General features: G+C 44.0%; 1 protein-coding gene across 2 annotated transcripts; it reads right to left on the bottom strand.

The window, feature by feature from the left end:
* Window positions 1-87: 87 nt before the first annotated feature.
* gng12b (guanine nucleotide binding protein (G protein), gamma 12b) lies at window positions 88-19,783 on the bottom strand. Of its 2 annotated transcripts, none has more exons than XM_037468939.2 (4): window positions 19,436-19,783; window positions 16,564-16,615; window positions 2,732-2,847; window positions 88-2,646 (listed from the first exon to the last, which is right to left on the bottom strand). In XM_037468939.2, exons 3-4 carry the CDS (start codon window positions 2,822-2,824, stop codon window positions 2,521-2,523), a joined length of 219 nt encoding a protein of 72 aa, XP_037324836.1. In that variant the 5' UTR covers window positions 2,825-2,847; window positions 16,564-16,615; window positions 19,436-19,783; the 3' UTR covers window positions 88-2,520. The 2 variants fall into 2 exon arrangements, with proteins under 2 accessions (XP_037324836.1, XP_037324835.1); XM_037468938.2 differs by having other exon boundaries at window positions 2,732-2,852.
* Window positions 19,784-19,888: the final 105 nt, after the last annotated feature.

Raw genomic sequence — 19,888 nt, forward strand, 5'->3', positions numbered from 1 at the left:
GAGGTGTCAGCTCGGGTATAGTAAGAGCACAACCATTGTCTCTGGCGGACTGCACATGGGGAGTTTGTCAAATGCAAGACTGAGCGGCCCGAGGGCTGGTGTTAAATTGACCGAGGCTGCAGTTTGCAAATGTGATCAAATGTGCACAGCCGACCAACCGGCTGATCTGCAACCCACTGCATTAATAAGAGTCCCAGAGTCTGTGGCGGAACTGATTTCTTTCAATGACACTGACGTTTTGCTGCTGTCTTCCTTTAAGGAAGTTGGAGACCAGCCAAACTGGAACAAGCTTAAGCGTGGCATTTAAATTTTCTCCTTGGAACATGAAAGAATAATACCATAAATACAAAAGCAGGGTGTGTCTGAGTGCAAATGATGATTGCAAGAAAGAATTTCTTCCTGTCACAGTAGAAGGGGGGGGGGCACTAAAAGTAGGTGAGATGCATGAGATACTGAGTTTAACAGCTTTTCCCGGAGCTCCTGCGCTGCACAGGTAACACAATCTCTGCTACAAAGCCATCGCTATCCAGCATCTGACCCCAGCAAAGGGTAACGTCAATGTGGGCCAACAAATATGGCCTGACCTAATTGTGGGTGTAACATCACACCTGAGGACACTGGTGAAGGGAAGCGAGGGCTGCTGTGAGCTGTTATTGCACAACAGACTGCACAGGGCTAGAACCTTCACTGAGAAATTAGAGCAAACGAGAATGTTTTTGTGCTCCTGACCTGATATTGGGGACACTCGTCCTGTTTGAACATGGCAACCTGTAAATCCAACAAAGGAGGGGAAAAGACTATTCAACGACCAGCGCAAATCATTTCCAAGTAGTTATAGCTGAATAGGTATTGGAGTTGTGATGAACTTCAGATTGTCGGTGGACTTTTAGCTCTGTTTTGGTCTCCACCCAAGATACACAAATGCTACAATGCTAGCCAGCTAGTCGCTAATTTGAGCATGTTGTGCACAGTCATTTTTTTAAAGCTGTTTAAGAAATGGAGCACAGGGCGGTAAGAGTGAACCAAATAAAGAGAGTTGTGTCTCTCAAAAAGGAAGAGAACTTCACCGCTTAGAACTTTATGGATTTGTCACTACAAGTGACCACTTTCAAGGTATACATATAGGTTTACTATTGTTGAAACATTTAAAAATATTGATTTGTGATAGGAAAAATGGCTATTTACCAATCAAAAATAATACATGCATACAGTACTTGGTACACAAAATACACTTTTTTAAGACCTAAAGCCACTAGTTCATAGTCACAAGCAAAAATCATCTGATCATTAGTCAAATTTCTTTTTAAAGTTTAGTTTTTAAAAAAAAAATAACATTTCATAACAGCAAGTCAAGGCTGAGGTTTGACGGAATGACTACAATTCTATCAAGTATACATTAAACAGCTAAAGCAAGCACATACCGTGGTTCATAGACATATTGCGTAACAATATATATGGTTAAAGTTAATTAACCTTCTTAGTTAATTTATCCTAGATTCTGGATGTACACTTTAAGTGAACTCTTTGTCCCAGCATGGCAAAAGCAATCCTCAATATCATAAAAATAACAATCCAATTGACGTTTTAAGTGAATGGTTTGTCTCTGGAAAGTTTGAATTTGTAAGGACAATTTGATTGCTCTGTCTGTGTTTACAGGATGAATGAGAACAAAGTAATGGCCAATTTTGAATAACTAGCATGGTTGTGACTAGATGACAAAAATAAAGCAGGAGCTGTTCATCAGAGGACCTCCGCTCTTTCCTCTTTGCTTTCATGTGACGGACGGCTCGGTTTGAGCGTCCGCCGACAGGATATCATTACCTCGGGTACTCGTTATCAGCAGCACATAACCTACAACATCTCTTTCAGGAAGCAAGCCTGATGTAACTAAGACGTGACAGCTTAAAGCCTCAATCTGATTGGACCAATGGTTGAGGGGGTTTGTTTGTGTGCGCTGTAAAAATGGGGGAGTCTGGAATCCATGGCACAGATCCTCTCAGGCTTCAGATTCAAAGTCCTGCTTGTTCTTTGGTGTAACTGCCTTTTTTTGCCAGGAACAAATCTTGGAATTGTAGGTTTCTGTAAACCACTGAATACGTCGAATGTCCCATTTATTTTGCATGTGTTTGGGCGTTGTTCTATTTGTAAAAAGTCAGCTGGAGATAGTTCACACAGTAGTTTTGTTACAGTTGTTACATGACGTTGTTTTGTTATAATTTCAAAACAAACCATGATTTTTTTATTTAACCATAAAAAAGTAGTTTTGTTTATGCTAAACAATCATGTCACAATGTTGACCATGTGGCATCGTGCGTTTTCTGCGAGCGGCATTCAAGGTTGACATTCATTTTTTTTACTTCAGAAATGTTGACTCGTATTCCTGTGGTTTGCATGAAAGTACAATTCCTCAAAGAATTCTGCTGACAGGGTTGGTAACACTGGCCTTTAGATGAGTATTACTTCTATGTATTTTCCACATGAGAATCGAAAAGAAAAGGAGGCAAGAGTTGAGGTGTGGCTCTACAAAACCGTGCATGGCTTCTTGTCCTTGAAAGGGTTTTCAGAGGCGCCGAGGCCCATGAGCAGCGGGTCGTTCTTGGCATGTTCCCCGCAGTAGCGCATCAGGTCCGATGAAGCCTTGGACACCTACGGAAAAAAAAAGTGTACCACACACTCAGAAGTAGGAGCAGGGCGCCGAGAGCAGCGTGAGTGACTGTGAATATAAAGGCACCTTTATCCTCTCGATGCCGGCCTCGATCCTCAGCTGCTGCACCATCCGCCTGGCGTGAGCTATGCGACTGGCATTGTGCATTTTAGAGGGCATTGCAGCCTTTGGACAGCTCGGACCTGTGCTAGAACAACATCAAAACGACACAGTTACTCTACATGCATGAATTAGTGTATTGAGGTGCAGTGTAATTAATGTATTCAAATGAATATATCACCAAAATGTCCCCTTTGGATGAAAGAAGCACAAAGGTCATGCAACTGAGACTGTCACTGTCTTTACACAAAAAGGCATCTGCACCTAAGTTATCTTACCAACAGTGGATTTTCTTGTTGGTTTCTTATTGGCTACTAATTACCCCATTAGGATATAAAAATCTGTTTTTACCAGTTGGGCCTAGGTCAATGGCACACATAGGAGATCTGGGTAAAGTTATAATTGGAACATGCCTGACAGTAACAAGATATTTATGTCCATCGGACTGTGAACTTTGTGAAAAGTGTTGTCAGGGATAATGTTCAGCTCCCGCTGAACAGCTTGAATAAGAGCCTTGGTTGATTTGGAAGAGTTGTGTAATGTAAATAGTTATGGGCCCAAGAATGCACCCCTGTGGAACTCCATAACCGATAGCAAAGGAGCGGAATTTAGCCATACCGGCCTCAGTTTCATACTGTTTGGGACATGAAACCTATAGACTGCAGTTTGGTAAAAAGTATCTTATGTTTGACATCATCCAAAGTTTTTAAGAGATCAATCACAGACGCACAATTGTTATTCAGTGATGAGACGTAAACTGCAGGCAAAAACCAAATTTCTACAGCTGATGATATATTCATTGAGTAGATAAGAGCACATGGTTATGAGTTATAGTTCATTTTTTTCTAACCCCTCTAACCCTGCGTAAGGATAAAACTGTGGCACTTTTCAACAGAATTCTTTCATCTATATTTGCTAGTTAAATGTATAACAACATAAGAGTCCATACAGCCATGTTAGAAGTTTTGGGATGGATTTTTGCACACTTTGAGCTAAATACTAACATCCGCATGCAAACATGCTTACAGTGACAATAATACCATGTTGATTTATGGCAAATAAAGTTTACCATTGTCACCAAATAATTAAAAGAATACTCGCTTATTATCCCTGAAGACAAAGTAAAGCTGACCATACGAATATTGGTATTGGAAACCAATTGCACTAACAAAATTTGAAATGATCGTAGGAGATGAAAAGTTAGAGCATCACCAAATTCCTGTGAGGGACACTTTGTACCAATTATTTTGAAATTTAACAGTGTAAGTGAAAACTTGAGCAACTGGCGATGCTAGAGGAAAAGTAAGGAAATCACTTACATCCATCAGGATTCATCCTCTGGGAGTCGTATATCTGATCAACATTTCCAGGCTTGATCTAAATGTTGAACTGACTGACCGACGGACATTGCCACTAAAAGGAATCACAGCTGTTTCTTCAATGATTGAGCAACTTTGCACAATGTTGCAAAGATGATAGGCAGAGATGTTTCCTTTTCCTGCACAGATGTCTATGGATGTGCAACTTACCAGAAGCGTCAGACAGTTGACTTTATCTGTGATTAACTCATTGTGCGTAAAAGCTGTATGGCTCAACCTACTATTGTTTCACAATTCTAACTTCCAGCAAACAATGGTTTGCTTTCAATGGCTCCTTACATCACTCCCTGAACCACTTGAATTGGAAGCTGTTCTGTTGCAAATGTCACCCTTTATGCAAGCTGTTGTGCAAAACAAGAAAGCAGCTAAAACCGTCTGTTTCTTTTCATATTTCTGCAAAAATATAATTTAATAAAAGAAACTAGGACACAGGAACTGATTCTAATGCAAGAAGAACACTATGTGTTCAATATAAAGTGGAACACAGTACATAATGCTGTTAAGCAATAAAGCAGAAGTTCTCTTTGTACCCAGCAATTGCTCAGGGATGATAACTTGTTCCTGGAATAAGAGAATTAACAAAGCAAAGCAGAAAGTGGCTCTGTGGGACAGAAAAACCCAATATTTGAGATGTCGTGTGTCCATGTGAAACGGACTGCAGATGAAACATGGACTACAGAGGGGAGACGGGACCATGCACCCCCCCTCCCCCTCCCACCATCCTACCCACTCCTTTCCGCTTCCTGCACAGGAAGCAGTATCGCCAGATACCCTCTAAAGTATAAATGATTGAATATGGGGAGGAGGCCTTAAAAATAGAAGCTACACACAGGGGCCTGTAATAAAAAGAATGGCTGCCGGGGGACTGTTAAAGCTTTCCGAAAGAACACATGACATTGAAACCTCAATTGTACTCTTGGTCTATGCAAGCTGAGTCCATTGTTTTGTCTTTCTTGACCTGTGCACTCATTGTTCCAGGGGACCTGACGCTCTAAGTCCTGGCTCTCTTGTCAACACAGCTGTAGTTTTCATATTCGAGCCCCTCAGCTGCAGTGGCGAGGCGTTGTTCGACACAAGGAATGGGAGAGCAGGGAGCTGCTCCCCCCGCCTCTCCCCCATGTCTGCAGGGCTTGGTGTGACGCCAGAGCCTACTTCAGAGCACTAAGCATTTCTTGGTAGCTGTAAAAAACGTCAACGACTGTTCTGTTGAACTGCTTCAGGATTTTTTTGTTGTACTATTGCATTGAAAGTGACACTAATGCATACTTAAACTTCGACATTGTCTTTGATTTCTATGTCTTTATTTTCAAGTGTCCTTCTTCAACTTGTCACTTTGTTTGCATACAATATATATACATAAGCAAACAGAGCGATAGAGCGGGTATGGCTGTGTACACAATACAACTGCATTGCATATGAGGAAAGTCACGCAATATTAGAGCAAGTGTGGCTTTTTACCAGTGAAATAATGCTGTCCTAAATTGGCATGTACATGTGTGTGTGTGTGTGTGTGTGTGTGTGTGTGTGCAAATTTCACAAGAATTGATGGACGCAAATAGTACAGAAAGGTGAACAATAGAAATAAAGATGACTATGTGGTGACAACTGTGTCGCACAACATCTACAAGACAAAGTCAACACAATGTCATTTGAAATGATGACCTCAATGCCATTTTATTTTACATTGGAATCTATACCTCAGTGAAACTGATGCATGAGTGAAACAAGTCCTGGATGGAATGTACTACTTTAGGGTATGTAAATATTTGTATCGTGAGTCTTTAAATTCCTCCAAGCAAAAGAATGTCTGCAATGTTTTAGCTGTTTCTGTGCACGTCTGCCTCCAGCGTGTATGTGTGGTAAATGTAAGCACGTGGCACACTCACAGCTTTTTGGAAAATGTGTTGCAACTGCTCCCGCAATAATTATACAGTACCAGAATAACATATGGACACAGTTTCTCATTCAATTCAATGTTCAAACTTTTGACTGGGACTGTACTGCCTCAAATCAGACTAAAACCAACAGCAAGACACGACTAAATGTGCATTTGTGTAATGAACAGTGGGAGAGTCCTCAAACGCATGCAAAGCTGAGGGGTATTTGTACGCGTAGTTTTCTATTCCTCTGGAAATAAAAAAAATGAAATAATTGAGCGAAATCAGTGGATTGACAGAAAACGTTTGTGCGACTAAAGGTACAATCTCAAAGATCTCCTTTTGGTTCCCTTTGGCAGCCATGGCAACAGCAGAGAGAGGCTTTGGATATCACTTCATCGCTTTCAACAGATGGTCACAAAGGATGGTGGAATTGGTCCATCCACTGCAGAACCTCATATAAGCTTTGGCTTAACAATAGAATGTATTTTGTACGGAGCCAGGACTGAGCAGGAAACAATCCAGCGAAAAAACATTGAAAAGTACATGTGGGCTTTATAGTAAGGTTTTACAGCTGACTGGAAAAAAGTCAGTGTGTTCTACTATTATTACCTTTCCTATCTCCCTAAATAGAAACATAAACTTGAACAATTCTTTGCATTATCTACATTTTTCTGTGTCATAAAGCGGAATACAAACCAACGTAGGTGCGTTCCGCTCACAGATTACAGAGGTGTTATTCGGTGTCTGATAAACAGAAGGCAGCCAGAGCGCTGCGGCCTAAATGATTAGCTATCAGCTGTCCGGTTCCAAAAATGTTGGTCCATGGGATACTGAGCAGCTCCATTATCTGCCTGTTACACGGCTAAACTGCCTGGCAACAACACCGGCAGGGCTCCACGGCCCGCGCCTCTGCATTAAGCCCAGAGGCTTCAGCACATGTCGGAGGCACGGTGACAATGCAGACAGGGGATCAAGTGTTGTGCCCCACTCACCGCGGCCCTTTGGCATCCAGGGGAACTCAGTGCAGAGCTTTCACAAGTTTAACTGCGCCCTCATGAGCGCTAATCTCAGACAGCCCGATGCTATCTGGGAGCCAGACTGCCCAGCCAGGCGTGCACAGGAAAGAGACAGAGGCCTCCCCAAAAGAGAAACAAACAGGCGGAGACAACTGTGTGATTCACGCTACGCACACATTCCAATCTGCAGGGAACATCGATTATCGAGGCGTCGCGGGTGCCGTTCGACAGGCTTTGAAGGTCTGCTGAGTGAAGACGCCCGACTGGAAAAGCCACCCGGGAGACGTGGGTGTTTGCGCCGCCGACCCAACCAGGAGACGAGGGTTCCAAGGCGTTGAGTCACAGGCTTTGAGTTTCCCCCTGCACGCTGCCGCGGCACGCAACACCTTCCGCCGAGGGTGAGGTCAGCCGGGGGGGGGCAACAGATCCTCACTCCGGGTTTCTGTCGCCCTGTCTTTCCCGCCCACCTTGGCCCCATGTGCGGGGAAACAGGTTCCTTCGGGCGCCTGTTAGTGTGTGTGTGTGAGTGTGTGTTTGTATGTGTTTGGTGGTAAATCCTGCAGACAGAGGCAGCCGTTTGAAAAGTTCAAAGGTCTGAGCAGTTTGCTTCAGATTCCCTGAGAAATATCTTCATATATCTTCACACAAACGCACGCACACACACACCCTGCAGAGCGGTACAGTGAATAGGAGCCATGGATTAGGGTCCTCTTTGAAGTTTTCCTCTAATGTGTTTGAAAGTCAATGGAAGACAAGTAGTCAAAACGCCCTGATCCAGGTGCACTCTCTTCTACCACACGTCACATCATGCATGTGCACACGGTTCTGCTTTGATCGCTTTCCAAAAGCTGCAGACTGCAGCGAGGAGAAGTAAAAAGATGACAAACAAATAAAACACCCCACAATGTCTGGAGCTAAATGTGGACGGGCCAATGCACGGCAACATGCACACCTACAGCTGCTGTTATTTAACAGAGAGGCGCTGTCACACACATGCATGTGGTTGGTGTTAACATGCAAACCTGTGGCGTGCAGAATACTCACTTTGAAATGTCACAACAAAGAATTGGATGCCAGACATGAAATGTGTAACACAGACTCATGTAGAAGGATTTGAGACTGTTCCTTTTGCTCTTTGCTTCAGGATTAAAGGCTAGGCTTCATAACCATAGCATAGTGCCAGGTGTGTTTAGAAAAAAACACAAAATAAGGTGGATTAAGATTACATTTAAGTTTTGGAATTCAAGCAGAGTATTCTGTCCAGCAAAATCTATTAATATCTCAGTGAGATCACCGTGTAAACTTCACTCACTCGTGAAGCCGTTGTACACAACGCCACGCTGCTGGATTTCCACTGCACAGTTATAGACTCAACTGATTTGTTGTTGCCATGTAGTTTTGTCAATTCTTTATGGCACAGCAGACGGTGGGCCCTCAGCACAGGTGGGGTTCTACCTGCGCGGAGGGTGTCATAGTTGTAGAGCAGTCGGACACCCTGCTGTACTACTGTGGTCCGGTCATAGAGCAGGAGGGGAAGCAGGGTGATGGTTATGAATTGTTAGCTAGAACCAGGATGGGCACCTTGCCTGATGGTGGACATCAGTGTGTGAATGGGGGGGGGGGGGGGTGAGGACTTGTAGTTTTAAAGCGCTTTTGAGTGTTAGGACTGGACTGGAACACAAGTAAAGATCCATTTGCCATTTCACATCGTGGAAGTGACGTCATATTAAATAGCCTCGACATCATCTTCAACGCAAAGAAATGTGTGTTCTCTTGCTGGATCCTTTTAATCAGCCTGCAGACGGAGGAGCATCTCTACCTACCTGATTACTGTAAACTAAGCTCTGCATGCTTTTGCGGGCTTCCAATCATTTTACATCTGAGTTCAGGGAATTTTTAAAAAATTGTGGCCACTATTGATTGTAGTCTATTTTGTGCAGGATGTTGCACAATAATACTAACAAAATTAGCTCCAAACTAGCTGGTTTAAAGGGATTTCGGCATGTATAAGGTCCTTTACAGGTGAACAATTGAGCTATTTGTAGACCCTCGGTCAACATATATATCTCAGCCTTTTTCAATTGCAGTTATCCTCACTCAGGTTTTAGAAACCCCTAATATCTGCTGTCAGCGCTATAAATCCTCTGAAGACAAAAAAAACATCTCAGCCCCAGTGGAACGGCGCACCCGGCACCCAGAAAGGGGCCCGGGGGTACAGCTGAGTGCAGCAGTTAATGGACCTTTAGTCAGCCCTGTCTGCTCACTGATGCGACGCCGTGCGAGCCGCCTGTCTTCACCTTATCTTTGTGTCCGCAGTCTCTCAGAGACAATAGAGCCACACACAGCGGCTGCACGGACGGAGAGCTCCAGACTTTTGTGGTTTGGTGAAAAAGTCGCAAACTTGATCCTGCATTGTGTCTGCTACAAGGTGAGGGATTGTGTGTTGCAGTGTGCGATATCTTTATGTGCACGGTGGGCCAAACCTCTATTTCCTGTTGAGTGGGAGATTTTCTATGCCGTTGGTATCTCTGCACAAATGCACCGAGCTGTCTCCACCCTGACATGGGAGAAAAACTCCCACCAACAGTAAAAAATTCCCGCTCTGTGCATTCGCTGAAATCCCCCGAGGAGGGGGAGGAAAAGAGCCCACACTCTTCCACCAATACTTCCTGCAGCCCGGGCCAGTCCTGGATCTGCACGGGTCTCCCCGACAACTGAGCTTTGTCTAGACAGAAACCAATGCTCCACTCACCAGATAGGAATTCAGTAAAACCCACAGCTCTCCATTCTCACACCACCTTTAGCCTGCCGCTCTCACATGGCACCAAACAACAAGGCACGGCTCTTATTGTGTCAATAATCCAACATTTACCCTCCAGCACCAGCCTGCTATTCGTGAAAGTAAGAGATATTGGTGCATTTTGCCAAACAAAGTGTGATGTGTGCATTATAATCGGCCCTTTTTTTTACTTCTTAATGTGAATGTCAAACAAAGGGTGTCGAAACTGGCTTTAACTGCTACACAAGCTGATCAAGTTCAGCTTGCCTAATATCAAGTTTCAAAACTTGCAATGTGGGATGCAAAGCCTGCGAGGTGAAGGGCATGAGCTGAAGGTAAAGTCAGGCAAAGGTTGTTTTCGTCACGTTTTGGTCATCGCACCAGCAGCTCTTCCTCACAAGTGTTAAGGTTGCACACAGAGCTACTATCACCTTTCCCCCACTTCCCCACGAGCCTAACACACAAACACACACACATACACACACAGGCATCATTTTACATGCGTGCTAAGGTTTCTTTGAGTTCCGTCTTTTATGGATTCTGCCTGTCTGGGAAGGTTTATTCATCAAGGTATACTGTATTTGGTGTAAAATATTTGCAATGTTTGGTAACTTCTCAGTGCCAAAACACTGTTTTAAAGGCATATTATTCTTCATGCAAGGCTGTAGTAGGTGTGATGACAACTATACCCGTACTAATCTATGGCGACTTATACTTTGAGTAAAGTATTCTTGCAAGGTCTTTGCCTAAATCTGAGGAGTTATTCCATTTTCTATCCTTATTTCTAGAAAAAGAAAGAAAAAAAACCATAAACCATCTAACGTGTGACTGGATAAAAGAATGAATGAACTTTCTCGGCGCTTGGGAAGAATCCGATGTATCACGTGGGGCGCTGCATTCCAGTGTCTATATTTAGATTAGTTGAACGCTTGCAAGACTCTTATATAACAAACATGAATTGAATTGAGTGAAAAGCATCCACAGCTGGTGCACGGCAGATCGACTGGAGGAGCAAATGCTGCAACGACACCCAGTGAGACGTGGAATCTATGGATAAGGAAAGTGCTCTTGCACATGCCCCACGCTGAGGGACGGTGCTGGTAGGTGATAGGCAGGCCTCGTCACTGCTGCCTGCTGATTGCTTATCATGATGGACAAAAGACGGAGAGAGAAGCAGAATAAGGGGAGGGCTGGGAAAAGAAAAATACAGCCTCTTGACCTCAGTAATTGGAATGAGTTTCCCACCTCCCACCCTCTCCTTGCTGTGAACTTTGGAGCACCCCAGAGCTGAGTGAGCAATATGCTGCACATAATGAGCCGCCACCGGGGAGGCGCAGGACAGGGGTAAAGGACGTAAGGGCTGCCGCGGTGGACACCGAGCACCGAGTGTCCTTTTAGGGAGTCTCCACGTGTGGTCTCTTGTGATCTCCCGTTTGGGAGGCCACCCTTTCATGAGCATGCAGTCTGCAGGCGTATTCGTAAATCTGCCCTTTGTACCTACACGTTAGTCACAGAGAGTTTGCATAGAAAGTGAGATGCAGGCAAATGAAACAGGTATTATTAACAGGGAAAGAATGCCAAACATCCACCTCACCCGGCTCTGCACAAGGTTCACTGCAGGCAGAGTTCACGTTTTCATAGCGTGCACGTGGGAAAGGTTCACGTGTTCTCCGATTGCTTTGAGATGGTATTTGGAAAATGCCTGCGTTTCACAATTGCAGCAGGTATGAAGTTTTGCAGCATCCCAACTGTGATTTAGTTTGTTTGCATTTTGCTGTAATTTGCATTTTAAACTTATCTTAGCTGTGATCGTATCTCACTGGAAGTTTGTCTACCAAAAAATGTAATAAATACTTTAATGCGGGGTCAATAAATTGAGTTGGGCACTTCCCTATCTCTCATCTGTCCAATGAGGAAAAGAAATGCACCGGCTTATAACCATGTAGTATTTGCATATGATGTTGTTGGTTTAGTGAAGGAAAATTTTGAATGCGAGTCATACATTGAACGAGTTCCCATAGCATTATTTTTTAACAGCTGAGGCAAATAGATTGTTGACCTGCTGTATGCACCACCTTGTTCACCAGCTAGTCATTCTATTTTTCTTCCGCCGGGAGGAAAACAGGCTGGTGAGAGTCAACCTTAACCGAATAGTTGCTGCAAGCTCCATAAAGCCTACATTTGGGGGATAATTCTCTGTAGAATAATCACATCATTGTCCGATTGTTTCCATATTGCAACTTGATAGGTTGTTGTATAAATACAGTACAGTAGATAGATATGTGTGAATGTTTTCAAAGAGAGAAGAGAACCTCAAACTACATCGTTCCATGGTCATAGGGACCAGATGGAGTATGGAGTAAGTTTTCTCGAGGCATTTGTGCGTGTGTGCTCAGTGTTGACCACTGTGCACAGACTGATTCCATCTTTAACCGGGTGTGGCATCGTGGCTGGCTAAAAGCTAAGTGTATTTATCGTCTAGTGCAGACGCTCAACAAGTGAGGCCCAACAAAGTGGAACAGAAATGTGCTTGTCTTATAAAAAGGACTGCAGGCAAAACAGCAATCACGAGAGCAGGGTTTAACAATGAAAACCAAACAGACCCCCTTTTGAATGGGCTCCGTCACGTTACAGCCAATCATTGAGTGCGTGGGAACATTTACGCCGTCATGAGGTCACAAAGATCTACCCTGGTCTGCTCCCTAAAACAGCACCCCTGTGTTGTTTGGAATGTTAACCTGCTCATTAGCCGAGATGAGCAACTCCTCTTCCAAAGCCCGGGTTGCATCACCTGAGTCGATGGTGACCTACGCGACATCACTTTGACCCTCCTCTGGTGCAGAGAGTTCAAATGACGACAGAGCCAATTCCAGCCGTGCGTTTTGGAGCTTCATAACGCCGTATTCATTCAAAGCAGCGAGCCAGGATCTCACAGGGAAAGTATGCAAGCGCCGGTTGCGGTGGTTTGTTTTCAGAACAGAGTAACTCCAATGGAACGCGGGCTGCAATGGCCAGCAGTGCACCGCCCCGCTTCGCCCCCTAATGAACATCAATCAAAGGCGCATTCTCACAGCGGCACAGACCTCCGAGTGTATACTTTCATGGCAACGCAATTAAAAACAACTTATTTCTGGACTGGAAAATATTTCCTTTGCCACTGTCTGGTGGAGGAAAATGTCTGGGAGGAGAAAAAAAAAAATCAAAGCAGGAAAGAGCGGCTTGTGGAAAAGAATCCCAGGCATGTGACTGGTGGCTGGGCAGATTTTCAGTGCAGGGTGACATCCCGGACTGCTGCATGGTCGTCCTCTCCAAACTGCCAGGCCCTGGTGTTTGTTAACTGGAATCCAACATTCCCTGCACGGCTCCCGCGGCAAACATCACAGTGGCTGGGATGTTTTGTCTTGCAGACACGTGGGCCATAGCACAGGAGCGTCTGGACGTGGACACAGCGGCAGATAAAGCAGCCAGTGTTTATTGTCTAGACCCTGCAGCCACGAGCGCAGAGGGCGGTGGGAGGGAGACATGCTGTCGCTGTGCAGAAGTGCACTTTCCTCCAGAGGGACCTACAATGCATCGACATGTAGAATGACAGGCACCAGGGCGATGTAGGATCGCAGATAGAAAAGAGCCAATGGTATTTGGAATTGTAGAAAAAAGGTTCTGTGCCCTTGTTAATGGCTTTTGAAGCGTGAATGCATTTGGCAAAAAGAGGACATCAGACATCAGTTTGGCTATAAACAGACAGCCTTAAACGTTTTGTAGTCTTATTTAAACATGTGTCGCAAAGACGTTCCTTCAAAATGATTTACAGAAGTATTTTAAAGACACTATGCATGTAATGAGCCGACGTTGTGACACACTCAATGGCACGTGCCAATCTCTCGCTAAAGTCATGGTGAGGAAATGCATTGAGCAGGCAGTTGTGTGGAACCTATCCACGCACGAGGGATCTGCAGTGTCCTGGATGTCGAGCGGGCTGATAACATGTCAAAAGGAGGGAAAAGAAGGGAAAACAGGGAAAAGGAAGGGGGGGGGGTGGTAATTACACATTTAACCCTGCAGCAATAATTCATTCACACTAATGGTTTTGTGGAGGCACAATGCTGACCGGGGGTGGACTCTGATTTCTTCACACGGGAAATGTTCCTGTGCTAATAAACTACATAATACTGCCTTTTTTCAAAGTATTAATCCAAAGCATATGGTTTACACTGTAAATATTTTTCACGGTGAACAAGGGAAGGAGTGTAATTCGGGGGCTGCTGGTGCTGCACACGGGTAGAACTTGTCCTTCTTAGAAGCCGACATGTGTCCGCATTACAGCTGTGGAGATATGGACGCTAATCTCAAGAGCTATCCACATGCATCCAGGGCACTTCAGAGGCCACCCACGGCACACCGTGGAATTAGAGGTGCACATACATAAATAACATTAAGGACGTAAACCTCTGGAAGTCTGAGATTTATTTTTACAAGCAACAAAGGGTACATGGCAGACCCTGAGAACAGAAGAAAGCGTCTCAGGACAGCACACACGGTAGGAAAAACACACTCGGTTCTGTTTCTTGCAGATCAAAGAGGGCTTTTTTTTCTTCTTCCCTTTCTTCCGCTCCCTTGAAAGAATTGAAGCGGGACATGTGTGGCATGAGGGAAACAATCAGTTTCACGTGCAGACTTATGAGCTGTTTCCATCCATCAGTACAGAGCCCACCAGCTGGCTCGCCGGTCAGGGATGCAAGTCATCAGACTCAGTTGATCAAATGAGCATTAACCGCACTGCTTCCTGCACGGGGAAGAGCCACTCCCGCCTCTGCCTTCAGCTAACCAACATGTGTAGGAGTGTGTATATGCCCGGGGGGACGGAGAGGGGGGCTGTTGAGGAAGCGGATGAGGTGCAACCGAGCAGAAGGAAAGACGATGCCCATATATGAGCAGATGCTTATGAAACAGGATGGAGTGCATGCCTCAAAGAGGCCTGGGACCTCCCTTGGGTGCGACAATGGGGCAGTAAATTTGTAAACCTCCTCCTACTCGAATAAACACACACCCCCGAAAGCTCAAGTTTCACCAAGCCCAAAACTTTGATTCAACCTGCGACTTAAGCACACATCCTCCCCCGAGCGGTTATTGTCACGATGAGGAACAGTCAGGTGTCGGGAAGATGAACTCTGGGCTACTGACAGGTGAGCGCAGAGCGGGTTTCGGTTTCTGCCAGCAGATGTCTGACAGCCAATCAGCACACAGACATTCAGCAAGTCTCACGTTACATCATAATAGATGCAAACAAGTATACCTTGTTCTAATTCCAAAAGGTGTCTCTGGGCAGATTATTTTTTTATTGACCTCAGATTGTTTTAAACATTTTTCCATATCCCAACATTGAGTTAAGTAACTGACTGACTAACATGTGGCATATTCGCATGATAATTCCTACCATCATAGATCTACCATCCGGTAATGGCAGAATGTCCCTATTAATGGCATGGCACGCTATTAATCAGCACATGTACAGTTGTTTAAAACCCAATGCAGCATCGGGCCGTTGTGCTTTAAGCAAACATGTGAGGAGCGTACATGCGATGGCTCTTCACAAGAGTTGGATTACTCATTTATCTGCAGTGCTCTGACCAGAAATGGACAAGGAAGGACCTTTTGGATGAAACGTCAAAGTTTGAGCAAACGGCTTTGGTAAAGGGTCATCCTAAACCCTGGGGAGTGGAGGCTGATACTGCCACCGTGTGGAGGAAACGTATGATCACAGAACACTGGAGGGGGAGTGACCTTTGAACCTTATAGACCAATAGGAAGGATCATTTAAAAAAATAGTTGAAGACAATAACTATTGGATAACTTCTTGTAGGTTAACATTAAAAAGGAAAAGGTCCTTTCTAAGGCATTATCTAAAGCCACTCTATGCGAGAACTCCACTTCCATATAATTGGGGGATAAATGTGATACGAACTGGAACAATAAAATTGAATGCAGCAAAGAGATTTTTTATCCAGCGCAGCAATCCAGGGAAACACATTTACACATTTACTACCTGATAAATACCCACAACCTCCAAATGTAACACCTGGAGGGCCTTTTAATATTGTATCTACCATTCTGGGGTGGACTTTAAATCCAAACTCCATTTATTTTTACTTCAACTCTGCTTAATGCTTCATTATCTATTACATGAAAGCTGCTTGACATCCTCCTGGATCAATTCTCTTCAAATGTGTTTAAATACATTTCACCTCTCATCTCATTTACAGCGGGGCAACTCTTAAATACTCAAATATACATACATTTCATGTCACTAGTTTTTCATTTGTTGTGTCCACACACAAATATATCCCTGCTTTTTTCTCTCTTATCCACATAGATGTTTTTAGATGCTTTACAGATTATAAAGCCTCAAATTTGTCATATTGGGATGTAAATATATTTTTTGAAATGACTGAACATGCCATGAAAACAGCCACCCTCCTCCAATACACCGGATGTATTTACCTTCCAGTGTTACTGAGAGCACTTGCAATGTCAAGAATCTAAAAAGGCTGCTCACTCTCATTTGCAACGTCTGCTGTTGACCACCAGAGGGGCAGGTGCTGCCTCGCTGACTGGACACATTAATAATGGAGGGAGTGGTGTAGCAATGTTTGTAACCTGAGGCCTCCCAGCTGCAGTGAAGGCCGGGGGACGCTGGGGGGAAACCGTCAGGTCAAACGGGTGCTGCTCCACTGACGGAGACACTGACCTGTGTGGGGAAAGATCTCAGGTGACACGTGTTGGGGGGTTCCAGCATAAATCTGCAACGAAAAGAGCATGCTAAAATTACTAAACTCATCAGAAAGACTTCTTGTATAAAATATGCACTATGGTGAACACCAATAGATATATTTCTCTATATATAGATACATATCTATACTATTGATCTATCATCGATGTATATAACACAGGGAGTAACTGTTGACCCATTAAACGAACAGTCAGCAGTTTGTTATTGTACAATGCTGACACCAAGGATGTGATACTACACGCTTTGTTACCCGTTGCTAAGCAACCTCTCAGTTCCTTCTCGAGTGTATGATTTGCTGTCCACTTTCAGTGCAGCGTGGGGGAGAGAAAAATAGAAGGCGACATGAAAGGCTTACTTAACAAATCTTTGCTGTGCGACACGCACACTTCCCACGACTTCACCAATGAAACTAATAATAACTAAGAATAAAGGTTTATATACATTTATTTATGTTTAAATTCAATTTTACAGTATCCGGTTGAAAAAATACGTAAGCATCCAGTTAATGACAACAAACATTTTCATCCTGCACTACCCGGACTCATATGTGTAGCTTATCATAAAGTAAAGATCATTTTATTTTATGACTGGGGAGGAGCAACAGCAGCTTTTTCTGACACCCTGTCAAAAAATGTAATGCCTAACTTTAGAATCCATACGGTTAATGTTCACTTAATCACAAAGGGAGTGATTCTGAAATCATTACTGTCGAACAAATATCTGCCAAACCCCATTACCACCTGTGGAGTACACCTGGTAAGGTATAATAGCAATAAAGCAAAACTAATGAAGCTAGATCAAACAACATAATGTCTGATAAACTGAGATACGCTGTGTTTTAAAAAATGGGACCAATGCTTATGCACAAGGCAATATGCAGTTCTCAAGTAAGTAACACAAATATCTCACTTAATATGCTGTCGGTTGAAGGAGTCACGAGTGAAATCTCTGATCAGAGTAACTCTTATGACTCTTACTCAATCTGGGCTCCCTTTTATTGCCACTGACTTAAAAGAATCGAGATGTTTTTTATTTAATGATCTGATATTGGTGACTCACTCATGGGGAGGACTTCACTGGGTCTGTACGGGCCTAAAGGTACAATGACTGGGAATTGTACCTTTTTGTTGAACCCTAAATGCGGATTAAAGACACAACTGGGACACAGGGTCATAGGGTTCATGATGAAACCCTGAAAAAAGCAGTTACTGCATTGTGTAAATGTCCACTTCCACCCCCCCATCACGGTGACGCAGGCCGGCTGGTGTCAGGGCCGGAGGCTCCGCTGTGCTGACTCCACGCGCCGGGCCGAAGCTCTTTGTGACCACAGCGGTGACGCACAGACGAGCTCCCCGGAGGCCGAGCGTGGAATTTGAGTAGAGGGACACGAGTGTGTGTGTGTGTGTGTGTGAGAGAGAGAGAGAGAGAGAGAGAGAGAGAGAGAGAGAGAGAGAGGAGCACTTTCATGAGATTACACTGGCGCTAAGGTCCACACACCAGTGGCTGTGGTGTAACCAGGCAACACAGCCCCCCCCCCCAAAAAAAAACACGTCAGCATCACAAACCCACTCAAGTGGAATCCCACTTAACCACCTGAAGCCCTGTGCCACTGAGAAGTCAAATAATGCAAATAATAAAGCGCTCAAACAGCAGCTGTCACAGATAGAACACCTTTGGGGGGTGTAGAATAGTTTAGTAGTTTTGTAATAGGCGTTCACATGTTTTAGTTTGCCCTCTGAGAAATGAATGCTCTCTAAATGTTATGGTAGGTTTATTTTAATAGTGAGAGACAGAATATCTCAAATGGAAACCCGGAAAACCAAATCCTATAAAAGTTGTGAAGTGAGTTGTATTTGATTGAGTGAACTACGTATTTAATGCTTTAGAAAAACCCAACTTAGTGGTAGAGATTGGGTTGGCGAGCAGAGGTTGGCCATTTCTTGTAGCTGGTCACCAGCTTTGGCTCATCTCACAGAGGGTTTTGCTCCACTACTCGATGCATATCCTCTCCAAATCCTTCAGTTTTTGAGGCTGTTGCTTGGCAACTCGAAGCGTCGGCTCCCTCCACAGATTTCCGGTGGTATTAAGTCCTGGAGTCTGACTTTGCGAATCCACGACCTTAGTGGTCCCTTCTGTCTCCAGATCATTAACCAGTTCTGGGCTGATCCCTCACCTTTCCCATGACGATTGATAATTATCAGTAGCGATTGTAGGTCATTTCAGATTTCTTACATTTCCAAATAATGGCACCAACAGTTGCCTCCTTCTCACCAAGCTGAGGTTCTGTGGACGGGTGTCTTGCGATTGAGTACTTTCTTAAAATCACAGTTACAAATCCATCCTGGCGTCTGGGGGATTAAATGCGTTATTCACACAATGAAATGCAAATCAAGTTATTGTGGTTTTTCAGTGGGTAAACTAGAAAATTCGACAAGGGATCAAATAATAATAAATAATAAAATTTCCTCCAGTTTGCCTGCAGACATAGTTTCTAGGAAGTGTTTCCATGCAAGACATTTACTGAATAAAATGTTAAAATAAGAAACTTACAGTGAACAGTGTGACCAAGTGTCCAAGTGTGACTTAAACGATTGACCCCCTCCAGATTTGACATGGGGACATTGAAGTTCAAGGAAGGAAGCTTTTCAATGTGGTGAATAACCCATTTGTGTTTTTTTATATTTAATTATTTGACTTTATATGCGCACCTGTCACTTCATCTGCATGAAAAACGCCAGATGAGCAACCGGTGATTGAACGGATTATGACATGCCCAACATTTAAATCTGAAATACTCTCCACATCCCATCTTTACGGTGCTGACACTCACCTGGCCTCTCGGGTGCGCTTTCGGTAGGTGTTTTGTTAGGGTTTTCAAACACGAGCCATGAAGCAATGCGAGTGGAGCTCCTTTTATTATTTAGATTTAAAAACAAAAAGAAATCCCTCGAGTTGTGTCAAGTTGAATGTTTCACGAACGGAAGATGGACATGTTTCGCCGTCGGTGACAGGAGAAAAGGAGAGCCATCTGCTGCCGCCTTGTTTGTCTGGGACGCGTCTCTCCTGAAGGAGACGTAACAGCGCCCCCTGCTGCTGCCTCTGGTTACTGGTGCCTACCACCGCACACGTGCCTGCACACAACTGCACATCTGGTTCATTTTACTAAGGGAATATCAGTATAATCATATTTAAAAATGAGGTATTCTATGGTTTGCATATGAACATGAATTGCATTGTAAATTGGTGTGCTAGCACAACATGTTGTACAAAGTCTGTATCAATG

This window comes from Pungitius pungitius, chromosome 7, assembly GCF_949316345.1.
Source record: "Pungitius pungitius chromosome 7, fPunPun2.1, whole genome shotgun sequence".
NCBI classification, from domain to species: domain Eukaryota; kingdom Metazoa; phylum Chordata; class Actinopteri; order Perciformes; family Gasterosteidae; genus Pungitius; species Pungitius pungitius.